We start from the raw sequence: 24,406 nt of genomic DNA, 5'->3' as shown, positions 1-24,406 counted from the left end.
AAAAAGTTAGGTAAATATCAGGAATTTTCAAAATTAAAAAATCAGGACTTTTGTACAAAATATCAGGAAAAATCAGGAAAATATCAGGATTTTTCAAAATTACAAAGTACTAGACATTCTGTTAAAATTTTTAAGTCAGGGTGTCTTCAAATCATAGAAATGTTGGAATTCCGTGCAATGATTGCTGTTATTCAATTTCAGCCGTGTAACTGGAAGAAAAGTTTATGGAAGTGCTTCTATCTTTTCATTATACAGTATCGCGCATGATGAAGCGATAATGTATGACCATGCGACTATGTCAAATGTTAAAATTACGCTTTACATCCTTCTAGATCTTTGTTTCTCACTTAAACTAAATTTTAATTCGAACAAGAAAGTAGCGTAGACAATGGGTTACTTGGTTACTACATTCTAATTTTTCTGGAACATTTTTACGAAAAAAAGGGACGTGAAAGAGAGGATTTTTCCAAAGTGCGGAACCACGATGTGTCAAAATTTCTGCCTGTATATTATCATTTCGAAGAGAATTTTATCTCATATTTTATACAGAATGTTCTGCTAACAGAGGAGATAAATCAAAGCAGTTCTCAAGGAATCACGCTGACCAGTTATAAAATAAAGTATGGCAGGAAATCTGCAACGTCGCAATCGGAGATACGTGGTCTCGCACTTTGACCGTTGATATACTTGTTTTCTGTTCCTGTTGGTCGCACTTTTTTCTCTGTAACCAGACCAAAGCCGTTCGCATTTACCATATTTTCTGACTTGTGTAGACAACTTGTACGTACAACATTTGGTAACGGTGGCACATTGTTTAATTTGGTCCAGCCTGTAAACGTGGTGGTTTGGATCATAGCGGGAGGGAAAGAAAGGGCGGGTGAAAGGCAGCTCGGGCGAAAGCTGTCGATAGGAAAGCGGACGGAAATATTCTGCCCTTACAGGATGCTCTCTACCCTTTTATTTTTGATCCTTCGTGGCTGTTTTACGAATGGGGAAGGGTAGGTAAGCCCTCACGTTTTTATTCTGGCGAGCCGTGAGTAAACATCCGATACCGTTCGTTCCTCTAACTCATATCTTCAGAATCGAACCCTCGCCAATTGCCGATATGCTTCCTTACCTCTTCATCTAAAATACTGAGTGCCCCCTGACACCGCCAATACTGAGTGAGACTATTTTCGTCTACGGAAAAAAAAACGACCCCAGGGCTGGGTCGTAGAGGCCCTGCCGAGTGCTAGCCCTTGCTGTACTTTCGTAGGATTTCTTATCCAAATTCTCAGTTTTTTAGTCGCGAGCACTAAATCGGTTTTCCGCGCGTCTTTGGCTTTTTTGTCTAGTCTAGTTTATTAGTATTCGAAATTCGACGCACCTAACTAATATTTTTTTGTCTTTTTTCATGGTAGGTAGTTTTTACTCCTTTTCTTATCCAATCGATTTAACCCCGCCGATGAAATTCAGTGACATTTCCAAACAGATTCAACCAAGAATCTCTCTGTACACTGGAAAAAAAACACATTGTATCTAGAGTCCAGACTCTTGAAAACATTGACAAGAAAAAATACTCTCGATTCAATCGGATTTTTGCTTGAATCAAAACGAAATCCGCTTAAATTAAGAGGGTTGGTTCTTGATTTAAGCCAGATTCTGATTGAATCAAGAGTAGTTTTTCTTGTCGATGTTTTTAAGAGTCTGGACTCTAGGTCCAATGTGTTTTTTTGTTTTTTTCTAGTGTAAAAAAATAAAATGGCAGCAGAAATTTTGAAACGTCGCATGGCGCATGTGATCCTTCAGCCGGAAGGTAACGAAATCCTCTCGCCGATGTCCTGAACAGGGATGAACAGACTGCGAAGGGAAGTTACCGGACCGTAAGTCGTCCCGGTGGCGACTAGAGCCGGGATGAGAGCTATTAAGCCGGAGCCTCCCTGCCTCGACTCCGATAAGACTCCAACTCGGGGGGACGAGAAAAAAAGGGAGGGCACAGGGACGCGGCGAGGAGCCGGGAGTCCCGATGACTGAGGCGCGAAAAGACTGAGGATGGCGGATAACGGATAGCGAGCCGTCCAATTCCGAGACTGAGACCTCCGAAAATTGTCGCCGCGAGATTAGGCGGGGAGGGCGAGGGGTTAATGATGCCCCGTTAAATCACTGCTCCTCAAGTTTCAACAACGATAATCCGAATCAGCGAGATTACTGGCCCCGGCCCAGAGGCCCCTTTTAATTCGGATGCACGTCTCAATCTCATCCCCCATCTGGATCTGGATCCCAATCGGGGGCCGGGATCCGAGTCGAGTACTGCCGTGCTAAGGAAGAACGCCGTATGAACCTTTAGGCGTTGCCAAATTTCCTTTGATAAAACGCGAATTTCCTGGTAAATTTATGAATATTTTTCTCCCAATTTTTCAGGTAATTTAGTTCTCAATTTCACCTAAAGTTCCTGAAAATTTCAAGGAGAAATATTCATAACTTTCTTCAAAAATAACCATTTTCTGAGAGGAAATGTGGCAACTCTCGAATGTTCATACGGCGTTTTTCCTTAGCACGGCAGAGTACCGCTGGATCCCGGTCCGATTGATAAATGATGTGTGAGCCAACCGCACTTGGAGATTCCTCTTCATTCCAATCATCAATTACGTCTCGTTTGAGAAAGTCCCTGCGTGCGATTCCCGGGGCGTCCCGTCACCCGCGCCCGCCACGGGACGGGGACGTATTCCGCCGTGCTAAGGAAAAACGCCGTACGGACATTCGAGAGTTGCCAAATTTCCCTAGATAAAACATGTATTTATGACAACATTCATGCATATTTTTCCTTGAAATTTTCAAATATTGTAGATTAAATTGCGCGCAAAATTTTCTGAAAATTTTGGAAAGTAAAATTCACAATTTTCCTACTAAGTTCGGTTTTTACCGGAGGAAACTTGGCAACGTCTGAAGGCTCGTACGGCGTTCTTCCTCAGCAAAGCAGTATTCCCTTCGTCGCGCCCTTACTTTCGTCTTCGACCGAGCGACTCTCGTTGGTTGGAGCTGGAGCTTTCGACGCCCCTAAATCTTATCCGATACCGCTGGCTTTCGGCAGACCTACAAAACCTTTTTCCAGTCCTTTCGCCACAGGTAAAGTGAGTAGAGTAGCTCTCTCATGGAACATGGGCAGGCCCGGAAAACTGTGTTTTTAAGTATGGGATAGCTGGCAAAATCGCGTTATCAAAACGACAAGTTTTTCGTAAAATCGCACTAATAGATCGTATTCGATACATCAAACGGGTGAGATTGTATCGATATCGATTGGTTCAAAACGTAAATATAGCCTCAAAAGTAAATTCAGAAATCTGAGGGAACAGGTCTTTTGTAACAAATTTTTTATTCTTTTGAGTACCAAATGCCAATGTAATGTGAAATTGTTGGGAATTTTCTCATTTTCAGCTTTTCCAGCTTAAATCCTTTTAGTTTGGTTTGAGGTTATGTTCTATTGTTTTGAACCTTGTTTTGTAATGAACCTGTGATACTTTGGCCGGAAGGTGACGATTTGAAGTGTCGCGTTGCCTTTATGGCCTTGTCTCTTTGAGCGCACCCCTGCCCAGTTTGAATAATTCCGCAATTCAGTAAGTGGCAAAGTAGCTGATTGCATTATCAGGGTGTCTACTGTCAGCAAAAACCGGCAGAGATTAGAAAATTCGATGTTTTCAGGAAAATCAGGAAATTCTGAGAAAAATCGGTCATGGATCAGGAAATTTTGTGTGCTTCAAGCATTTTCCACACATTTGATTTCATTTATCAAATATTTTGGTTTGTAAAATTAAAAGAGTGTCAATTTATTCGGAAAACTTCTAAAATGAAATTTTAATAGACACCCTAATATCAAAATTCGATCAAGTGCGCAACTGATCATGAAAAATCTGGTTCTATAATCGCGGTTTAATCGGCAAAAGCCTATCTCCATTACCATCTGTCAATTTCACTCTACCGAAATTAGGTGATGATTTTACGCGCATCGAACTTTTAGATTTACACTTTAATGTCTGTACACCGGTGTCACCAAATGTTGCTCCTCTCAATTTTTCTGGTTTGCTTTGCTGCTTTCAAAGGAGATAAAAAATGTCTCACACCACACTTATTTTTAAGGAGAAAATTGGACTACTTTTTGCAATTGAGAACTACTATATCTGCCTAATTTTAGAAAGAACATTTGTGCCATTTGTTGCCCTATGCGTGAAGGAATATTGTTCCCTGTGGTATTCTTGCGGATGGGCCCGAAATAGTTTCACATCACAAAATGAAGTCAACAGTCAGAGTGTCGTTGTTGACAGGACGAAAAAAAAATTTGTGTCGTGACCAGGATTCGAACCTGGGTTACTGCGGCCACAACGCAGGGTCCTAACCACTAGACGATCACGACTTCTGATAGCGGGTAGCAAAATCAAGTGAATTAAGGGAAAGCAGAGCATTTCATGGTGCAAATCACCGTTCCGTTCATTATGACCAGTCGAGAGAAAGGAGGAAAGAGAGTGGGGTCTCGGGTCTGCCTGGGAGGCCGCGGGCGGATAGTTGACACGCTTCGGTGATTCTCGGGACACAAAAAAAGTTGATCTCTTTTTTAACTGTGCCTGGCCCAGGCACCCAGTAACATCACTGTGCAGGGTGTCCACAAGTCCGGAAATAGTACTGGTTTTTTTAAGAGCGGTCCGGAAGTACTGAAAAAATGCGGAAATTCCTCGAGAAGATTTGGAATTCTTTTTGTTTTTTTTGTCATTTTTGTCATAATTTGAATAAGAGATTCAAATTTTTGAAATTTTTCGAATTTCGTCAATTGGAGGTACTGAAAAAGTACCGAATTTTTCCGTTGTCAGAGGTACCGAATTTCTCGGGAATGTGCTGAAAAAGTAGTGTAAAGGTACTGATTTTTGGCCAGCCCGTTGTAGTAGACACCCAGCAGATCACAAAATGTTGTATTTTTCATCAACAAGTATCGTTACTTGGTTAGTCTGTCACAAATTACGCCGAGATTTTATCATCCCACCATGGATGTCTTAGCTTAAGATTTTCAGTTTGATAAAAAGTACAAAAAATTCAGTCCTAATAAACATGAGGCAGCGTAGATCGAGTGAACAGCGGGGAATGCATCATGATCCAGCACTCATTTACTGAAAAACGCGAGAATTCATCGGCCAGCAGTTGACGTCTGCAGCGTGCGCGTACGTGGCTCCTTCAAAACTCGTGATACTTCCCCGCCGTCAATAGAACACGAATAGTTGTATCACCGAATGTGTACTCAAAACAATTAAAAAATGATCCATACTGAGACGATGCCTCTCTCGCTAATACCATTATAGTTTTTCTCTCGCGCTCCCACATTTTTAGAATAGTTCAAGTGATGGAAGAACTAATCCTGTGCTCGGTAAAAAACCGTAAACCGTTTAAAATTCGGCGTGTTCCATTCGAAATCAACTTATGAAGCTTCCGCCATCATCGTCGGTCGTCCAAAATATTTTGTGCAGGTGTATTAACCGTGGCAAACGGACAAGCTCATTTAAAAAACTTAATCGGTGGCGAAGAAACGATGCCGCCCTACTGATAATTTTAGCAACATTGAGTGAGCGGCTTTGCCGCATTCCGCAATTCCAATTACGCATCAAAGCGCTGTAATGACGCTGTATTGCATTATAAAATACCATATCAAACCGCAAAATTACAAAAATTTCTTTCTCCTGTAAAATGTCAGTTTGCAGATAGGCGTTATTGTTCCTTAGCCATCGTAATGCAGGTATGACTGGTTTGCTTGATCGAATGAATTCATGTCAAAAGAAATTATTCGGAAATGAAAGTAACCATTTCCACAGAATTTGCATGCTACATAATTCCTATGGATTAAATTCTTCAGCACATATTTCTTTCAATCATAAATACGTCCAATTAACGGTATATATGCTATCCAATTCAGTCGCACTGGGAAAAAAAACACATTGGATCTAGAGTCCAGACTCTTAAAACATCGACAAGAAAAAATACTCTTGATTCAATCAGATCCAAGCTTAACTCAAGAACCAAACCGCTTAATTTGAGCGGATTTTCTCTCGATTAAAGCTAAAATCTTATTGAATCAAGAGTCCTTTTCCTTGTCAATGTTTTCAAGAGTCTGGACTCTAAATCCTATGTATTCCTATGTCTTTTTTTCCCCAGTGTGATATTAACCGTTTGATGAAGATATATCGGTGCTCCCACTCTGTGACCGTCAAAAGTTCCGGAATTCTTGTTAGATTTTTTAAATGTTCCGAGAAAGTTCCGAAAATGTAAAAGATCCGGAAAACCCTGAAAATTTTTAAAGTTCCGGGAAAAATTCAGGAAAATCTCAGAAGTTCCAAAATTCGGTACCAGTTCCGAAAAATGGGAGCACCGGAAGATCTTTGAGTCAAGAGCCTAGTAAGTTTAGCGAGGACTCTTTAAGCTAGTTTGATTTACAATTAGTTCAGCTGAAATACGTCTCGAAACGAGAGCAAGAAAGCTCGGTTCGGGAGTCGAGGAACTGGGATCTCCTGTGGGACGCATACTTTACCCATGAGCTATTGGAGTCGTCAAAGTTTGTAAGACAATGAACGACCTATATTCCATATCCCCTTCGCTCTTACCCCCCGAGATAGTGAGGCCTCAGCCATTGTTAATTTAGTTGTCTAGGTCTCATCCTCCCATCTATCTATGAAAATATTTGCTCCCTCTTTTCTCCTTAAGTTTCGCTTCCGTTTCACAAATAATTCTCTGCCTCCATCGTCTTATCCGTCTGTTTTGGACTCACAATTCCTTACCTAAGTATATCCTGAGCATTAACGAATTATATGTATGGATCAAAGTTATCAGTGAAGCCTTCTTTCAGGCCAACGTTGCATTCTTGCACATGGCCATAATCCCAGGCTCTCCTTCCACCATTCGTATCGTATCGAATCGTCGTTTCCGTGAAGTACGTAACTACATTTCATTGCTGCCAAATGTCCCCTTGTAAATTGAATTTTTACCAGTAGAGTTTTGAACATTTCTAACTGAAAATTTCATCGATTTTTCTTCCGATCTCATGTAAAAATCAGAAAAGTTTTGGACAGAAATTGCATCGGTACATTCTTGTAAAAACTTGAATTTTTTGTGTCAATTTTGCAACCTTTGAATGGAGTACGTGTACGCTCCCTCGCCCGGAAAACAATTTTATTCTGTTAAAAATAATTCGAACATCAGGACTTAATGATATTTGTTTTTCCTTTTCGGCGGGGTAGTTGCACTCGTCACAGAATCGTGTTTCGATGGTTTAACTCTAATGATTAGCTAAAAGTTTTAGCGACTTTATTCCCATTTTCCCTCTTTTTTTATACAATATATACATCAAGTACACTTTGTTGTGAGTTTTAGCTTTAAGCGTCAATAGAATCTCAGTGCAAAAAAGTACTTAACGCCATTTCAGCCTTGTCGGATAGGGAAAACTGTGCGTCCACCCTATTCATTCCAATGTAAATCACAATTTCCGGAACACCATCTCTCGGAAACGGTGCGAGATAGAATTGCAAAACGTTTTTCGTAAGCGGATTCTAGATTTAAAATTGCCAAAGGGTGAATAGATATTTTCTCCAAAGTTGTGTGTTATGTGCTATTTTTGTTCCTATTTACTAGTACGTTTTTACACAAAACCACCTGAATCTTTTTTTAAGTGAAACCCAACCTCATGTAAACAGTAGAACTATTCAAATGTGCGAAAACTAATCAAAGAGAATATATCGACGGTGTGTAAGTCCGCAGTCACATATCTCGTTTGCGGTGTCTGAAAATCTCCGCCTCTATGTTATTTTTTTAAAGGAGAACAAATTGACATCATCCTTTGAAGTTTTTGTAGGATTTCCTTCGCACAGAGAAAAAAAATCACGGCAATTTTAAAGAATTGTTGTTGAGTAGTTTTCCGTTTAAAAAATAAAAGATGACAGGAAGTCTGCGACGTTGCAAATCGAATTATGTGATTGCCGACTTACACCGTCGATATACAACAATTTTAAAACTAAGGAGAAGCATGCGGTGATGATGTTTTTGCAATCTTCCATAAGAAAATCCCTGATAGAATCACCACTCATCGATGTTTCAAGGTGTAGACTACTTTGTAGGAAACTCGGCTTGTTGCCCGCACTAGCGTTTTCGGCAGGATATTGAATACATTATCAAGAGAGACAATTAAAATGCCGGTCTTAAAATAACGTGCTGAAACCGGTCGTCATGGCAACCTGTGTCATGTCATTTGAATAAGCGTCTAAGAATATAACACTTCGAATTTAATTTTAAAAGTCTGTTTCGAAGCGTGAAAAAAGGGGGAGTCGCGCGGAAAGTTAATTGAAATTGTTTGTCTTTCAAATTAACTTGGATACGTCGGTAAAAATCTTTGTTTATTTTGAAATCTCGAGCTAGAGAATCCCACTAGTTACGCGTGTGCCGCTAATATACCTCACGCCTTGAGCGCTTCGAAACGAAGTTCACTTTGGTTTGAAAGTTTTTCATTATCATCCTATAGTTCATTATGATCATATTTTGTTGTCTCAAAAAGTCGTGTCTTAAACGCAGTATTTGTTGATAAACGAGACGTCACACGACCTACGATTAATTTGCACGTAAAGAAGTCACCAGTCAGCCTCTTTGAATTTGCCAATGTCGAGAAAGTCCATTTGTTACCATTACAGACTTGGCCAACCAATCAACTTCATTGAGTTCAGCACTTTCGAGGAAGTCGATTTTCTTTTTTTGAAGTTTAAGTCAGAGACTGGAGTGTAGTTAATGTCACAACTGTATGCCCTTCTTGTATAAGGTGAATAAAAACAAATTATTGTCGCGCAAATTCGAAACTTTCAGAGGAAACTTGGTGTTCAGATATTTTAGGCGCTTAGGTAAATTATATAAGAGGTAGAGTACAAAACAATCAGTACAATTTTCAGTCAGAATGTCCAACAGTCTCCTCGTGAAAATACAAGTCGCAAGAAAATATTTTACTATTGATACGTTTTTTTTCTAACGGATCGACGAACTACATTTTACCTGAATGCACCGTGCAGAATAGAGTATAACATTAGGAAACCTGGAGGTCTGGAAAAGCTGGAAAGTTAGAGAGAGAGTCAGGAAATTCATAGGAAAGGTCAGGGAACTTCGCGAGTATCGTGTTGGCTCAGCAACTTCAACCGCCGCACAGAGGATCGAGTTAATATGATAGGTCAGACATGACTTTAAAACTTCGAAAGGTTATTTCTTCAACAATACCAAAAAAAGAGGTTTAAAAGTGGTCTCATTGGTTTTCTTTAAATTTCCTACTACATACATGCCTCTAAATTTAAAATATGACGAAATAGGCATCAAAGTTCGGAATTTCAGTAATAATTTCATGTCCGACCTCTCTCAGAAGCTCGTTCCATCGTGCGCCGCGCCGCCGGTGCCACTCAAGGGAGCGCGTACAACTTCCGAGTGTCTTTTCCATCTCGAGCAGTGGAAATTTCACCCAAGTTTAGCAAAAGTCAAAGAAGTTGGAAGAGAAAAAATCCAAGGAAAAGCTTTGTTCGTAGATCAAGGAATTCAGGAATTTAGATTCACGGGAAAGTACACTGAAAAAAAAAGTTATGGGCTGTATGCACATACCGTCCGTTCCGGTATCAGTGGCCAAAATTTTCGGGCACTGGAGCCGTAACTTCGATTTCTCCGGGTGCTACGCCCGGAACTTTCGGCCTCTGAGCCCGGAACGCGGACGGTATATTTAAACAGCCCGTAAGTACATTCCGTCCGCTCCGGTCTCAGCGACCAAAATTTCCTGGTTCTGGATCCGTAACTTCGATTGCTCCGGGTGCTACGCCCGGAACTTTCGGCCTCTGAGCCTGGAACGCGAACGGTATGTCTATACAGCTCATAAATACAGACCGTCCGTCTCGGTCTCAGCGGCCAAAATTTCCGGGCACTGAATCCGTAACTTCGATTGCTCCGGGTGCTGCGCCCGGAACGCGGACGGTTTATCTATATAGCCCGTAAGTACGGCTTCCTCGGCCGGAGTTTTTTTTCTTTTTTTCAGTGCAAATAAAATCAGAGTAAATCAGGGAATTGGAAAATGAAGAAATTAAGTAAAGCCTAAAGAGTCTGATCGAAATATGTGCTCGGTGCATGATTTGGAGGGGGGTGTGCAGCTAGCTGTGAATGGAATCGGAGGCGAATAATTAGGGAATATTCATGAAGCGGGAGTCCGAGAGGATCCGGATTGGAAGGTGGATTTATCAATATCTTCAGTTTTCATTCGGATCCGCGATCCCCATCCCCCCTCCCGCCATATTCCTTATTACAGTGATTTTCCGCTTCGGAGGCCCAGCTCGGAGATGGACGAATTTAAGCCGATTGAGTCATTAATTTGGCGCCGCGAGCTGGGAGTCTGCAGATATTTTCCGGAGCACGAATAAGCCCAAGTCGCATCGCTGCGTCGCACCTCCCGCCCCCCGACCTCACCTTGGCTTGCGTAAATTTTACAGGCCGTCTCGTAACGCGTTTAAGTCGAATTTCCCGCCAGGTGCTGCGCTTTCCGACACGGCCACTTTCCTATTTCATTCTAATTACGGTCGATGCGAGGCCGGGAGGGGGATCGGGGGCAGGGGTGGAAATTGTTCCAGGCCTCCGCAGGTTTATGCAACGCGCCGGGTTTTTGCAAAATGGTCAGTACAACGTGTTGATTATAACAGGGTGTCTACAAGTCCGGAAAGTCCGGAAATAGTACCGTCTTGTTAAGGGCGGTCCGGAAGTACTGGAAAAGTGCTGAAATTCTGCAAGAAGGTCCGGATTTTTTGTCATTTTTGTCGCAATTTAAGCGAGAAACTCAAATTTGTGAAATTTTTCGAATTTCGTCAATTGGAGGTACTGTAAGAGAACTGAAATTTACTGTTGAGGATTTCCTGAATTTCTTGAGAATGTATGTACTTAATGAGTACCGTTATAAAGTACTGATTTCTAGCCAGCCTGTTTTAGTAGACACCCTGTTATAATTGTGTTGAATTTTTTGGTAATTTTAGAATGTGTGCCAAAGTCGCATTATTCCACAAGATTTGACAATCTAAAAAAAAAAAAAGAAAAAAAAAGTGTCTCAGCCTCAGCAATTCATCTAACAAGCACCATCAAGTTCTATTTCTGCCTGTAAGGTATCGACTTTGGAATTTTTTCAATTTCAAGAGACTGCATGCCAATTTTTTGAAAGAAACTTTTGAAATGTTATTGGGAAGTTGGGGAATTGTATGTTCTAGAAACTTGAAAAGTCATGGAAAAGTCAGAAAATGTTGGATTCCAACGAAACTCATCACCGTGCAAAATTGCACTCATAACACGGCAGATACGTTGAAAAGCTCTTTTTTCCCTGAAAACTTTTATCAAAAATCATGTCAGAATTATTTTATTTAAATATTATCTAAAAGTCGGGGGATTTTATGATCCAGAATCTTGAACAGTCATGGAAAAATTTGAACATTTTGAAATTCAAGAAAATTTATCACCCTACAAAATCACTAGCATAGCACGGTGGATACATCGCTAAGTTCTCATTTTTACCCCATAAGCTAGAAATCAGTGTTTTCCGTTTACTCGTTAAGTGGGCTCAGAAGCGAGTAGAATGATGAAGTGCGATAATCGCTATTTTTTGGATTGGAAACTAGAATCACCCCCCTCTCCAATCCATATCCGTAAGGGGTAGTTGGGCCAGCTTCCAATCGGATGATGGAGAATCTGAACGTCCAACTGGACTGAAAATAAACGTCAAATAACAAAATATCCTCTACCCATTCTATGTAATTACCTCTCAATTGGTATTTTTTATCCCCACCCAGAAAATAGGAATAACAACTTAATTTGGAGAAAGACTACACAACAAAACAAGAGTTAAATAAAAACAAAACCTGGAACGTTTCGAAATGAATGGCAATTTCATTTTCAACCGGACAAAAAAAAGCGAAAAAATGCGTCGCCGATTCGCTATTATTGCGAGACCGAAACTTAATAGTTAAATGCATCCTATTAAATGTTTCTCCTCGTTTTTTCAATTTATCTCCTGTTGTCGCAATTCGGGTAAAGGATAAGTGTAATAATAACAACTTTAAAAAAAAGACATTAAATGGACGCATATATGCCGAAAGGAACTAAATGTAGAAACATGTGGAATCTAAAGGAACTAGTTACATAGAATTGAGTAGCGTCATAGTTCTTCTTCTTCTAATTCATTTCTTAATAGTTGTTTTCAAGCACAAATACGTCCAAATAATCAATAATTTCTTTAGTTTTGTATTTTCCCTAGAAATGTACAATATAAAAAGGAACTCTAGGCTAATCCTCTTTAAGCCTCTCTTCTTTTGCGAAGAATTTGTCTCAATTTCGCTAGAAATAGCTCTGACGAAAGCAAGATACTCCTTTAATCCGTAGCAGTACAAAAAATGTCGAGACCCACGCTTTTCCCAGGTAAATAACGTCACAAAAAATGGACCACGTGATAAGGTAGGGCGGTAACGTCAAGACGAATTCCTCCCTCATATAAATAGGAGGAGTTTAATTTTTAGATTTCCCTAAAGTCTACCGTATTGACGTAATAATGTGTGTGGGCCTCTCCGTGCGCTGATTTAGATCTTAGGGAATTCGTCGCGAGCCTCGGTTTCGGACTCTCGTCAATATTCAATGAGGCAATCGAGTAAGAAAAGAGCCTGGTTATTTTCTCCCGGTAGCCGCCCGCGATGCTCTGACGGTAGCCGAGTTATCGATGTTTTCCCGTTTAAAAGTACGGTTAAGAATCGATTATCGAGGTACACCTCGGTGATCGATCGTTTTCACGGGTTCAGACGGCGGGTCAATTGATTTATCGCAAAGCACGATATGTCTCTGAAGCTGAGGCACCGGGGGACCGGGACCGAAGACAGAACGAGTCTCAAATCTAAAAGCTTCGATCCGAGACGCTCTGCGGCGCGGCGCGGTGCCTCCCCTGTTCCGATGTTTAGTCGTACATTTTTTATGAGCCATCAAGCTTTGTTTCCTTCAATTGCCGGTGTGCACTCGGCTTTGACCCATATTTCCAGAAATATTATGAACACGTGCTCTCGCGGCACCTTACCTGTTCCCCAAACGTCGTCGCCCCCCTCCCCCTCTCCGCGCCCCCTTTCCACCCCTCTCTCGCTCGGTCCTCCTCTTCAACTCGCGTTTTTCGTGTTAAGGGGCCGTTTATAAATTACGCAAGGTTATTAGGAGGGAGGAAGGTCAAGAGATGCCTTTGGGGGGTGGGATGCGGGAGGGGCTGTCAGGCACTGCCTTATGTAAGGCAACATGACCTCTTGCGGGAGAGAAAATTTGCTAGACTGTCCTTCCAAATGTCCAACATTTTCACATTAAGTTCAAAAATCTTCAAATGTTTCAAAAAAATTGTCAAAAAAATAAATCGTATTTTTCTCCCTATCGCCTATCTCCCGAATCTAGGGAGAATAAAAATAGAATAATATGAAGAGAACGCAGGAATTTTTAGAAGAGGAAAAAATACACTCCCAGGCAGAGAAAATGTTAATATTTTTGTAACTTCAACCGTAAAAATAACAAAATATTGAACTGCATAATTCTGTTTCAAAGATGTTTACCTCCAGCCTTATTTTTTCCGCGGCGCAAGGAAATCTTATGAATAACGGCGAGATGCCAGTGTTTTCCTCTGCCAACAACTGTTTTCATTAGGTTCCAACCGTTAAAATCATGAAATAAGTCGAGTAAAACTTCAACTTGGCAACAAAGTTTTATTGTGCAAACCGAGTACAGTGCTCTGATTACACATCAAGAAAAAGTGGAGGATTTTAATTTTTTCCCTCTGAACTGGCAATAAGGCTACTTGCCGCCCATTCATACCCTATGAGCCACACCGCAAGCTTAAAGCATCCCTCAAGCATCCTTCATCTCTTTTGGCTGAAGAGCGTAAAAAAGAGCTTCTTCGTGTCGGAGATTATTCTTTTTTCTTTTTTTAGCCTTTCCTCCTTACACGAACATCCGTTGCGATTATTCCTTTGAGATTAGAAAGTAGAACGTATCCTCTAAGATAAAATCTAATCGAGTGAATACTTGTCAAATTTTGAGAAATGCGCATTTGAACATGCATCATGTGACGTAAGCATTCTTCTTGGTATAATTCTGATGGAAAAATATTCAAACTCATGGCGGAGAGTACATCGAAGGAGAGGAATCCCACCTGAAATAATGTGTTTGAACAAAAAAACACCTCACACGTTTTGAATTCCTGTAATTATTATTTTTATGAATTGAAATTTTTAGGTTTGGGTGAGAAGAGCTTTAATGTTCCTCTGTACCCTTTTTCCCCAATGAAACTGAATCTGGATGCTTGGTTTTGTTGTGGGACCAAAGGATATCAGTGGCGTAGCCAAAAGAAAAAAATAAAGGGAAAAAGAGTCCCGGTCAAAAATATGTTAGGTGAGAGGTCCAAAGGTAAAATAAATTTCTAATAATTACGAAAGTTTCCCTCTTGTGAGAAAATCCTTTAGTCGCACAGTGGATCGAATCTTTTAGAGAGATCGGACACGAAATGTTTGACCAAGACTGCAAATTTTGATGTTTATTTCATCACATTGTAAATTTCAAGAGGTAATTTTAGTAGAAAATTTCACGAGTGAACCATTGAAACCACTTTTAGAACCTCAAAATTTTGTATAAACGGAGTCATAAGCTTTTACATTTTCCAAACGGTGTCCGACCTCTCCTATTGACTCGATCCACTGTGTGTGGGCTAAAGATTTGCACCTGGTCTTTTACAAGTGGATCTGAATCATGGTGACACACCTGGACAGATTTGTCTATTGCGTATTTGTGAGTTAATTCCAGAAACTGAATGTCTAGTACAGGGCCGGATTTACTTACTTCCCGCCCATGGACCGCCTGTATTTTGCCGCCACCTTATTCACATTCGTTTTGAAACATTAATAAAAACCATCCAGTGAACGTGCAGCAGGGAGGAGTGCATGAGACTCGTTTACTCGTGTTGGACACATTTTTTGCGAAGCCCTGTCAACACTACAAGCAAAAGTTCACGGAACTGGGCGCGAAAGTTAAGTTCCGTAAAACTATCTTTGTATGGACAAGGCCTTCCATTTATAAGAAATGAACCAAAAAATTATGAAAGAACAAACATAAATGTGGTTTAATAATTTTAACTTCCGCCGCCGCGCCGCGCTGACCGCACTGTGTTTGGCGCAATGCGTGAAGACAGTCTTACATGCGCTATGCGTTTCGGGCCGAACGCTGCTGCACGCGTTGTGTTTGACGCAATACGTGAAGTATTCATGCAGTCTTGTAGGCGCTATGCGTTTCACGCTGCCCGCTGCTGACCGCAGCGACCGCACTGTCTTTGGTGCAATGCGTGAAGTAATTGAAGTATTCATGCAGTCTTGTAGGCGCTAATATGTGTTACATGCCTACCGCCGCGCCGAGGGTTTCTCCTTTTCATCTCACGTTCTCGTCATCATTGCTCTCTGCACCGCGCCGTTCCAGGACAAATTCAGTGTTCGGTTTCTCTCTTAGTCTTAACTTGACTAATTAAAGGAGCTGTTTTTTGTATCAGAGAAGGACGACAAAATTAGAGATATACTCTCAGGAAATGAGAGATTTTGTCACCTTTTCTCGTTCTTAATTTTTTTTTTCTGAATTCGATTTTTCTTTATAGCTACATTTAAAAAAATTGCAAAATTTGCCGCCCCCTAAACTTGCCGTCATGGGCCCCGGCCCATGTGGCCACCCCCTTAATCCGGCCCTAGTCTAGTAACGATTGAATAGATTTACCAACGACTCTAATTTTTGTTTAAATTTGATTTTGTTCACAGGTTTTCGATTATTTAAGGAATTTTGTGAGTCCATTCCCGACGAGCCCATCCCTCAGTTAAGCTTTTACGAACAGGTAAGACTTAATTTTTCTGTCTCTTTTTTTGAAAAATTTAGATTTATGCTCTATATGTATGCTATTTTTATGTCTCAAATCATAAATTAAGCGTTGTTGGTACACTTCTACGCAACCTGAATAAAAATCAGTCGGTATCATTTTAACCGATTTACTAATAAAAATTAACGCTTCGTCTTGTCACCTAATACTCAAAGCCATAATAAATAATGCTGGCAACATTAATGCGTTCGGTTATTCTGCGTCGTCAGAAAGTTGTTCCTTAGACCGATCTTTAGGTAAGCGTATAAACTCCAGGCGTCAGTAAATTGAAATTCGTCTTATTCTTTTTTCCTTTTTCTCTTTTTTCAATTGTAGATTAATGAGTATAATTTTCTATCATGTTCACATTGACTCAAACGGTGCCTAATGCTTTCAGTAAGCGCGTTTGTAAAGCGTTTATGTATTAACGAAAGCGAAAACGTAACCAATTTGATAGTAACTCCTTGTCGCAAGTATTCCTGCCCTAGGGATGTCCGTGTTGCGCAATGCTACTTTAACCATTATTGTTAGGTAATTTAACCACGGGGATAGTTGAAGTAGCATTTTTTTGTTGTAAAATCTACATTGAAACATTGCAGTCACTTTTTTTTAGCAATTGAATTGTTAAATCAGCAATTTAATTTTTTCCGTGTGATTTTTTCGAATATTAAAATGAGTATTTTTGCGGTCGCTTTAAGAAAATGTTTTTTCGAGCTCGTGTTGAGAAAATAAAAGCAGGCCCTTTTAAAGGCGGATGAAGGCTCCGAGCCCTCGCAAGCAGCGGGAGAGGAATATACTTTGACAGTGAACATGTAACTAATTGAAAGGGAGAAGGGTCTTCGTATACTGATCAAAACTTTAAGCTTTTGATCACAGTCTTAACAAACGGCAGATAGGTGCCTGCCTGAAATGTCTCATCGTGAACCCTTCTCAAAAGCCGTACCCTTCGCTCTCGTTGCTGGGTTTTTATTAGCTGTTTCTGGCAACGTGTTTTGCAACTTGGGGCGCTCATTATCATTTTCCTGTTGCTTGGTAGTTAGTCAGGTAGTTCTTTGTATTTTGAGACTTTCAGCTGCAGCGAATACTTCCCGACTTTTTATGCGTGTAAGAATTTTCTAAAATGCCCCCAGATGTCTGAAATTCCAGTGTATTGATCGTTATAAAAATGATACTGCTACGGCCCAAAGGAATTATATTACTATTTTACTCATGATTTTTTTTGAAATATGCTTCTATTTTTCATTTGGAGACTGAAGCAATAGATTTTAGTGCAACGCCTAACTGGAAAAAAACACGTTGGATCTAGAGTCGAGACTCTTGAAAACATTGACAAGAAAAAATACTCTTGATTCAATCAGATTTAAGCTTAAATCAAAAGGAAATCCGCTCAAATTAAGATACTTGGTTCTTGATTTAAGCAAAAATCCGATTGAATCAAGAGTATTTTTTCTTGTCGATGTTTTTAAGAGTCTAGACTCTAGATTCAATGTGTTTTTTTTCCAGTGCAAGGATTATATGGATTGCATTTTGCAAAAAGGAACCTAGAGTACTCCAATGTCGCTATGATTGTGCGGCTTTTTTTACCTTGCAAATATAGACGGATCTCCAGGGTGTCTACAAGTCTAGAAATTCCGGAAAGTTCGGAAATAGTACTGATTTTTCGAGGACAGTCCGGAAGTACTAAAAAAGTGCGGAAATTCCGTCAGAAGTTCCGGAATTTTTCATTTTTGTCGCAATTTGAGAGAGAAATTCAAAGTTTTGTAATTTTTTGAATTTCGTCAAGTGGAGGTACTGAAAAAGTACTGAATTTTTCCGTTGAGGAGGTACGGAATTTCTCGGGAATGTACTGAAAAAGTACTGTAAAAGTGCTGATTCTTGGCTTGCCTGTTTTAGTAGACACCCTGATCGTTTAAACAAATATCGTTATTCCTAGTAAACAATAAATTCAAGACGAAAATTACCTTAGTAATTTTAATTTCCTGCATAATTTCAGTAATTTTATCGGAAAGAATGTAAGTTGCACAATCCTAGCAACATCGGAATGCTCTTGGTCCCTTCTTGCAGAATGCAATCCATATTTCACCCTAAACGTAATTTTCACGAGCACCCGGGATACAAGTAACGACGTAACATGTGTAATCACTTGAGGCTTCATAGTGGATTACCCTTCAAAGTTGGATATACCACAATCCTTGTCAGAAATTGATGTGAAAAGAGCCTGATGAATGAACGAACGAACGGCTCCTGATCCTACCAATAGATTGAGGCGAGATTGAAAGAATTGAAAGAAAATCTGACATCGTGAAAGGTCGTGCGAGAAAGATCAACAACCTTGTGCCCTTTCACGTCTCGTCGCTCCTCCGACGGAAAGGCGTATCTCAATATTCTCATGAGCCCTCTTTCACATGTAAAACTACGTCTCCTAGAGCTCATGCGGAAATCGAGATACGCTTTTACGTCTGAGCAGCGACCATCTTTCTTCCTCAGCGGATGCACTCTTCAATTTCGTAGTATTATTCCTGTATACGAGTATGTGTACGTTTCCTTCCCTGTTCCTTGCACATATTTTTTCGGCCCAAGGAAGTTTTCCACTTTAATATCCACGTTCTTTTGTACTCGGTTTCATTCTCTTTTTATTTGTCTTCCCATTTCCGCGCCGTACGTTAGCCGCGTCTCCTTTTCGAGTGTTTCTCTCCCGCGTGAATTGAACGTTTCACGTGATTTACACGAATTGCCAGAAGTACACTGGAAAAACGACTCCGGTTGTGTAAGCCGCACTTACGGGCTATATAGACATACTTTCCGTGTTCCAGTCTCATAGGCCGAAAGTTCTGGGCGTAGCACCCGGAGCAGTCTAAGCTACGGCTCCAGCACTCGAAACTTTCGGCCTATGAGCGCGGAACGGAAGGTATGTCTCTATAGCCCGTAACTTTTTTCAGTGTAGAAAATCATATCCAAGAAGTAGACATTAGTGTGTGGAGGCAAATTAAGGGCATGGAAACTTTGCTTTCATAATTTCCAGTCTAAAGTTGATGTCGGGGTTACATATTCTCGTTGCAAATAATCAAGGAAATGAATGTTGCTCGCTGTAATAAAATACTGATATTTTGAAAATATCTGAAAGTATTCGATGAAAAGGGCGATGGAATCGCAGGATGAAAAATGTGATTTGGAGACAGCATAAGTGTATCGCATTTAATGCGTTAATAGACAGGATACAATTAAATTTTCAATATTCAGGCAAACTTTCACTTGATAAAGCTGAATTGACCGAAAAAGGGGTATCGATGACGGTCGTCCGTGGTCCCTCCTGGGTAAATTCCGTCAACTCCACGATTTATTGCTCATTGGGGGTCAATATTTTTTGCGTAATGCATCAAGATTTGATCATTTTCGGTCTCTTAGTAGGTCTAGTGCGGACCTGAACATAAGTCTGAAGGCCGATTCTGGTGTAAAATGCGGATTTTTCGGCATTCGACCGCAAATTCAGTGGCGCAATCTGTGGTTTTATCATTGGTATGAACATGGTTATTAAGGACGCCTTTTAAAGTCATTGAACGGCGGAAACATTTTTTACGTAACAACCCTTGCTTTACTCTGAATCCGTATTCTTGCGGTTCACGTAAGAGGAAAGAATTTTCCGCAAGGAAAGTCAGGCCCGCAAAAAAGTCGCAGATCGTCCGTTTGAGAGTCGCAATAACATCGTGACAAAAGGAATCGAGTTCGCAGTTGTCAGACTGTCAAATAAACACAATAAAGTGCTACAGGTCGTAATATTTCCGTCCTCTCTGGCAAAAACAATTTGGTTTCATCATTCTACTGTGATGGATCAAACATATCAACGAAAAACCGATGTACAGGAAAGTAAATATTACGCAAAAAAAGATAGAAAGAATGGCAAATAACCCCTTAATATGACCAAATTAGTACGACTTGATCGAGTAAAGTTGGGTCCGTCGACGATTGGAGTCGCGAAACTCGTATTTCGATTTGCGACGTTGCAAATCTCTTTTCGCTCTCATTTTTTCAAAGAAAAATCAACGAACTTATACAATTTTTTCAAAGTAAAATTAATGTATTTAGTTATTTCGAATTCTTACCGATTTCTTTTCATCCTGAACAGAATATTCTGTTAAAATTTTGAATAAGCAAAATCACTGGCTTTTTTTGAAAAAAATAAAATAACAAGTAAATATTTTGAAACGTTGCAGCAGTCGGGATACCATGTTTTGGGACTGTCACCATAGCCATACTACTCAACACCTTTCAACAATGAATTTTCTTGCAGAGTTGAGCGAGCATGAGCATTATTAATGAGTACCGTAAAGCCCTCTTGCGATGGCATGGTCAGGCCCCTTCACTTCATGGAATAGGCAAAATAAGCTCCTCTCAAGCTTCAATAGTCGTACTACGTGATCTGATTTTGCTCCACGATAAGAAAAGGTTGAACACACGCTGGCCCAGACAAATAATTCGAAGGCAATGAAAGAAAACGTCTGCTATTAATGAGCCGGACAATTTCAATTTCAGTAGACTTCGGTGAAGGTATGCAAGCTATACGTGGAAGTTTAACCAGTTGATCACTTCGAAGAATAATGGAAAAGAATGAAGATGTTTTATAGAATCTATTGAGTGTACAAGTCAAATGATGCTTATTACCATTTTCCACATCCTCAATTTTCCTTCTATTGCTTTTATACTGAGAAAATCAATTTTTGTTTCCATAAAACTAAACCTCCAAATAACATGCGTTACGCGTTATTCTTATGATTTTATGTAATGGAGTAAGATTTGGTCGATTAGCCAAGTCTTTTCGGATCTTCGATTGTTGTGATTGATGGGAAGGAAGCCATGATACCTCCCATAGACGCTAAGTATTTTAAGATCACGCACCTGATAATGGATATTTAATCAATGTAAACGGGTGAGACAGAAGTTAATATCGCAGATCATATATGTTTCGCTCAGTGAAGGATCCGAGATTCGTTCAGCATTATATTCGCCCGGTGACAACTGATGAATAAGTGCAATACTCAATACCTCTCCCTCATCCATCTTGCATATCCATCTTCATTATGTAAAAAGCAGTGCTGATCTCGAAAACTAACTCTTACACTAGATGTAGCCAGCTATGTGGGATTCCAATGATAGTTTGTCTTTTTGATGATACCCAATTTGTTCCTAGGCTATCGATGTTCCAATTTAACTGGGTGTCGTGTGCCAAGTATGTGCAATAATTGGGCTTTGGCGCAAAGAAAAAGCAGCGCAGCCCTGATTTCTTTTATATCGATCGATACTTTTGATTTTCACATCTGTATTATTCCATCAAACATTTCGTTGGCTCCTAAAAATTTAATCCCCTGAATTGGAAGAGGGGGAAGAAAATACTCGACTACACGAGCCGATAATTTAAGCAGCCGTTTTTCAGTCAGAGGAGTAACAATAAGCCTCTAGGCGCGCGAACCGATCTTTTCAATCGACAGAACCGAACTTAGATTCAGTGAACCGGCCAAAGTTTCAGTTCACCGAACCGAAAACTTCAGTCAAAGTGGAACAAGTTTCATTTAAACAGAAGTTCTCTTGGTCTTTGAATTGAACTCTAGATTCACTGAGCCACTGTTGCACAATTTAGTCAATCGAAGGAATCGGTTCGCACGACTAATGGTTCAGTTTTCTGAACAAAAAGCGGCTACCGAAATCATACAAATAAAATCGTTTCTCTACATGGGCAATGGAGACGTTGCATGTGTGAGGAATTTGCGATATGACTGTCGACTTTTATGTAAAAGTTTGCGAGAAACACGATGGTGCTACATGGTTTTCTCTGAAATCAACTCCTAAGCTCAACAAAAGCTCTCAAGTTGAGGCCAGAATGGAGGGAATATCCCACGCTATCCTGAGAGTCCACCTCTACATCAAAACAATCTCTCCATGCAAAGATAGGGAGCAAATACATTGACAGGGCTACAACTTTATTTGGGGATTCCAAAACTAAAAACACGGCATCCCTGCTAATGTATTTGCTCCCTATCTTTGCATGGAGAGTTTGTCTTGATGTAGAGGTGGACTCTCAGGATAGCGTGGGATATCCCCTCCATTTTGGCCTCAATTTGAGAGCTTTTTGAGCTTGGGAGTTGATTTCAGAGAAAACCAGTGGCACCATTGTGTTTCTCGCAAACTTTTACATAAAAGTCGACAGTCATATCGCAAATTCCTCACACATGCAACGTCTCTATTGGCGTCTCCTAACCTTTTTACTCCCCACACGCCACACGTGCCCGGTTAGGGCTGCAACACACCCCGGTTTGCATCTCATAATCAGTCTCGAATCGCCACGTGTGGAACGCAAACAAGTTAGGTGACTAAATCGACCCACCATCTTCGACCCGAACTCATCTATCCGCGTAGCTTGAAAATGGGATGGGCATTTTCGCGGAAATGGTCGTCGTGAGCGCATTCGTATTGAGCTTTCGCATCCCGTTGTCGCAGCAAGGAAGAGGACCGAGACGTTGAGATCGGCTCGGTTGGACGTGTATGAGGGAGGAAAGGGGGGGATGGGCCGCGCCGGCGAGAAAGCGGATTGGCAGCCCGCACGACACGACATGAGCCGTAACGAGCCGATGCCGATGAGACGACAAGACGCAAGACGCGAGCGCGAGACACGCGTGTCGCCCTCGCTTGCTTATTATTCGCGCCCAATTGCAGTCATTATTCAATATATTCAAGCAGCCAGCAGCGCGCTCCGACGCGCCTCCGCGCCACGACGATGCGATGCGCCGCGCTGCTGCGGCCAACGTGCCCCCACCCCCGGCCGCCCCTCGTTTCCGCCCTCATCGATTTCGCGTTCCTCACCCGACAAATCGCGAGTTTTATTCGTCGCTGAAGTGTGCAATCATGCGGAGGGTTCCCGGCCCCGGAGAAATGAAATTAAGGAAGATTGGCTCCGTTGTCTAGTCTGCGTCTCTGCCGTGCTAAGGAAGAACGCCGTATGAGCTTTCCAGGGTTGCCACGGTGAAGGAAAACCGGGAAATGTCAGGGAATTTTAAAAAGTCAGGGAAAACCGGGAAATGTCAAAGAACCTTAAAAAAGTTCGGAAAAACTGGGAAATGTCAGGGAATTTTAAAAAATCACGGGAAACCGGGAAATGTCAGGGAATATTAAAAAGTCAGGGAAAACCGGGAAATATCAGGGAATTTTAAAAAGTTAGGGAAAACCGTGAAATATCAGGGAATTTTAAAAAGTTAGGGAAAACCGGGAAATGTCAGGGAATTTTAAAAAGTTAGAGAAACCCGGGAAATATCAGGGAATTTTAAAAAGTCAGGGAAAACCGGGAAATTTCAGGGAATTTTAAAAAGTCAGGGAAAACCGGGAAATGTCAGGGAATTTTAAAAAGTCAGGGAAAATTTGTTAAATCACCTTCATTTGCTTCCTAGAATGGGTTTGAGGTTCCGAGCAACAAATTTTGCCTGAAAACTATTTTCAATTATGCCTTCTTAACCATCCGTCACATCTTCAATTGTCAGGGAATTTTACCAAAATATGTCAGGAAAATCAGGGAAATGTCAGGGAATTTCATTTTCTAAATTCTGTGGCAACCCTGGCCTTCAGTCGTTGCCAAGTTTCTTCCGATAAAACCGAATTTACTGAGAAAATTGCGGATAGTATTTCCCATGATTTTCAGACAATTTTGTACGCCGTTTAATCTAAAGTATCTGAAAATTTCAAGGGAAAATATGCATGAATGTTCTCATAAATACGTATTTTATCGAGGGAAATTTGGCAATTCTCGAAGGTTCATACGGCGTTCTTCCTTAGCACGCAGGTCTGCCCGTGACTCCTCGTCAGGGAGCGCTCGAGCGTTGCGTAACGCACCCGAAGGGGTGGTCGGCGCAGTCTACGTTACGGTGCGTGACGGGGGAGTGGACTCGAAGCCGTCGTTACGCAACGCAATGAGCGAGGGAAATTGGACGTATTTACGCAAGGAGGAACTTTAAAATGCGTTGAATTAATGAGAAGGAACCATGAAATCCGCGAATCTACTTCCAGGGTTGCCGGCGGCTCAGAAAATCAGGGAAAGTCAGGGAAGTTCTGACATATTTACTAGCCACTAAAATACATCACTGATCCTACAATTTTTTTACCATTCCTGGTCTTTCGAAGGATCGTCATCTTTTGACTAGCCACTGAATGCCTTTTTCTATTATTGAATCCTTAAACAAGGAAATTACGTCCAAGTTTATTAAAAGTCAGCCTCATAAAAAAAAAAAAAAAAAAAAAAAAATGGTGGAAATTTTGTTGAAAGCTTAGGGAAAGTCACGGAACTAGAAGATTTCGGAGCCAGGGAAAAGCCAGGGACTTTGAAGATAAAAACTCCATGGCAACTCTGACTACACATAGTTTCCTTCAGCATAAAGACGTCCAATCACGGGCTCAATCAGGAAAATCTATGTG

The 24,406-nt window shown here is 40.8% G+C and overlaps 1 protein-coding gene and 1 non-coding gene across 2 annotated transcripts in view; one reads left to right on the top strand and one right to left on the bottom strand.

Moving 5' to 3' along the window:
- The window catches only part of Gprk1 (G protein-coupled receptor kinase 1), a 91,887-nt gene that overhangs the window by 21,568 nt on the left and 45,913 nt on the right, over positions 1 to 24,406 (top strand). The window contains exon 3 of the mRNA XM_019051983.2: positions 15,861 to 15,934. Coding sequence (XP_018907528.1) covers positions 15,861 to 15,934 — 74 coding nt within the window. The remainder of the gene's footprint in view (positions 1 to 15,860; positions 15,935 to 24,406) is intronic.
- On the bottom strand, positions 4,316 to 4,387 carry TRNAH-GUG (transfer RNA histidin (anticodon GUG)). The gene has a single exon. It is a non-coding gene; the product is annotated as a tRNA-His (tRNA).

Source organism: Bemisia tabaci, chromosome 5 (genome assembly GCF_918797505.1).
Source record: "Bemisia tabaci chromosome 5, PGI_BMITA_v3".
NCBI lineage: Eukaryota > Metazoa > Arthropoda > Insecta > Hemiptera > Aleyrodidae > Bemisia > Bemisia tabaci.
This window is presented reverse-complemented; position numbering and strand designations above follow the sequence as displayed.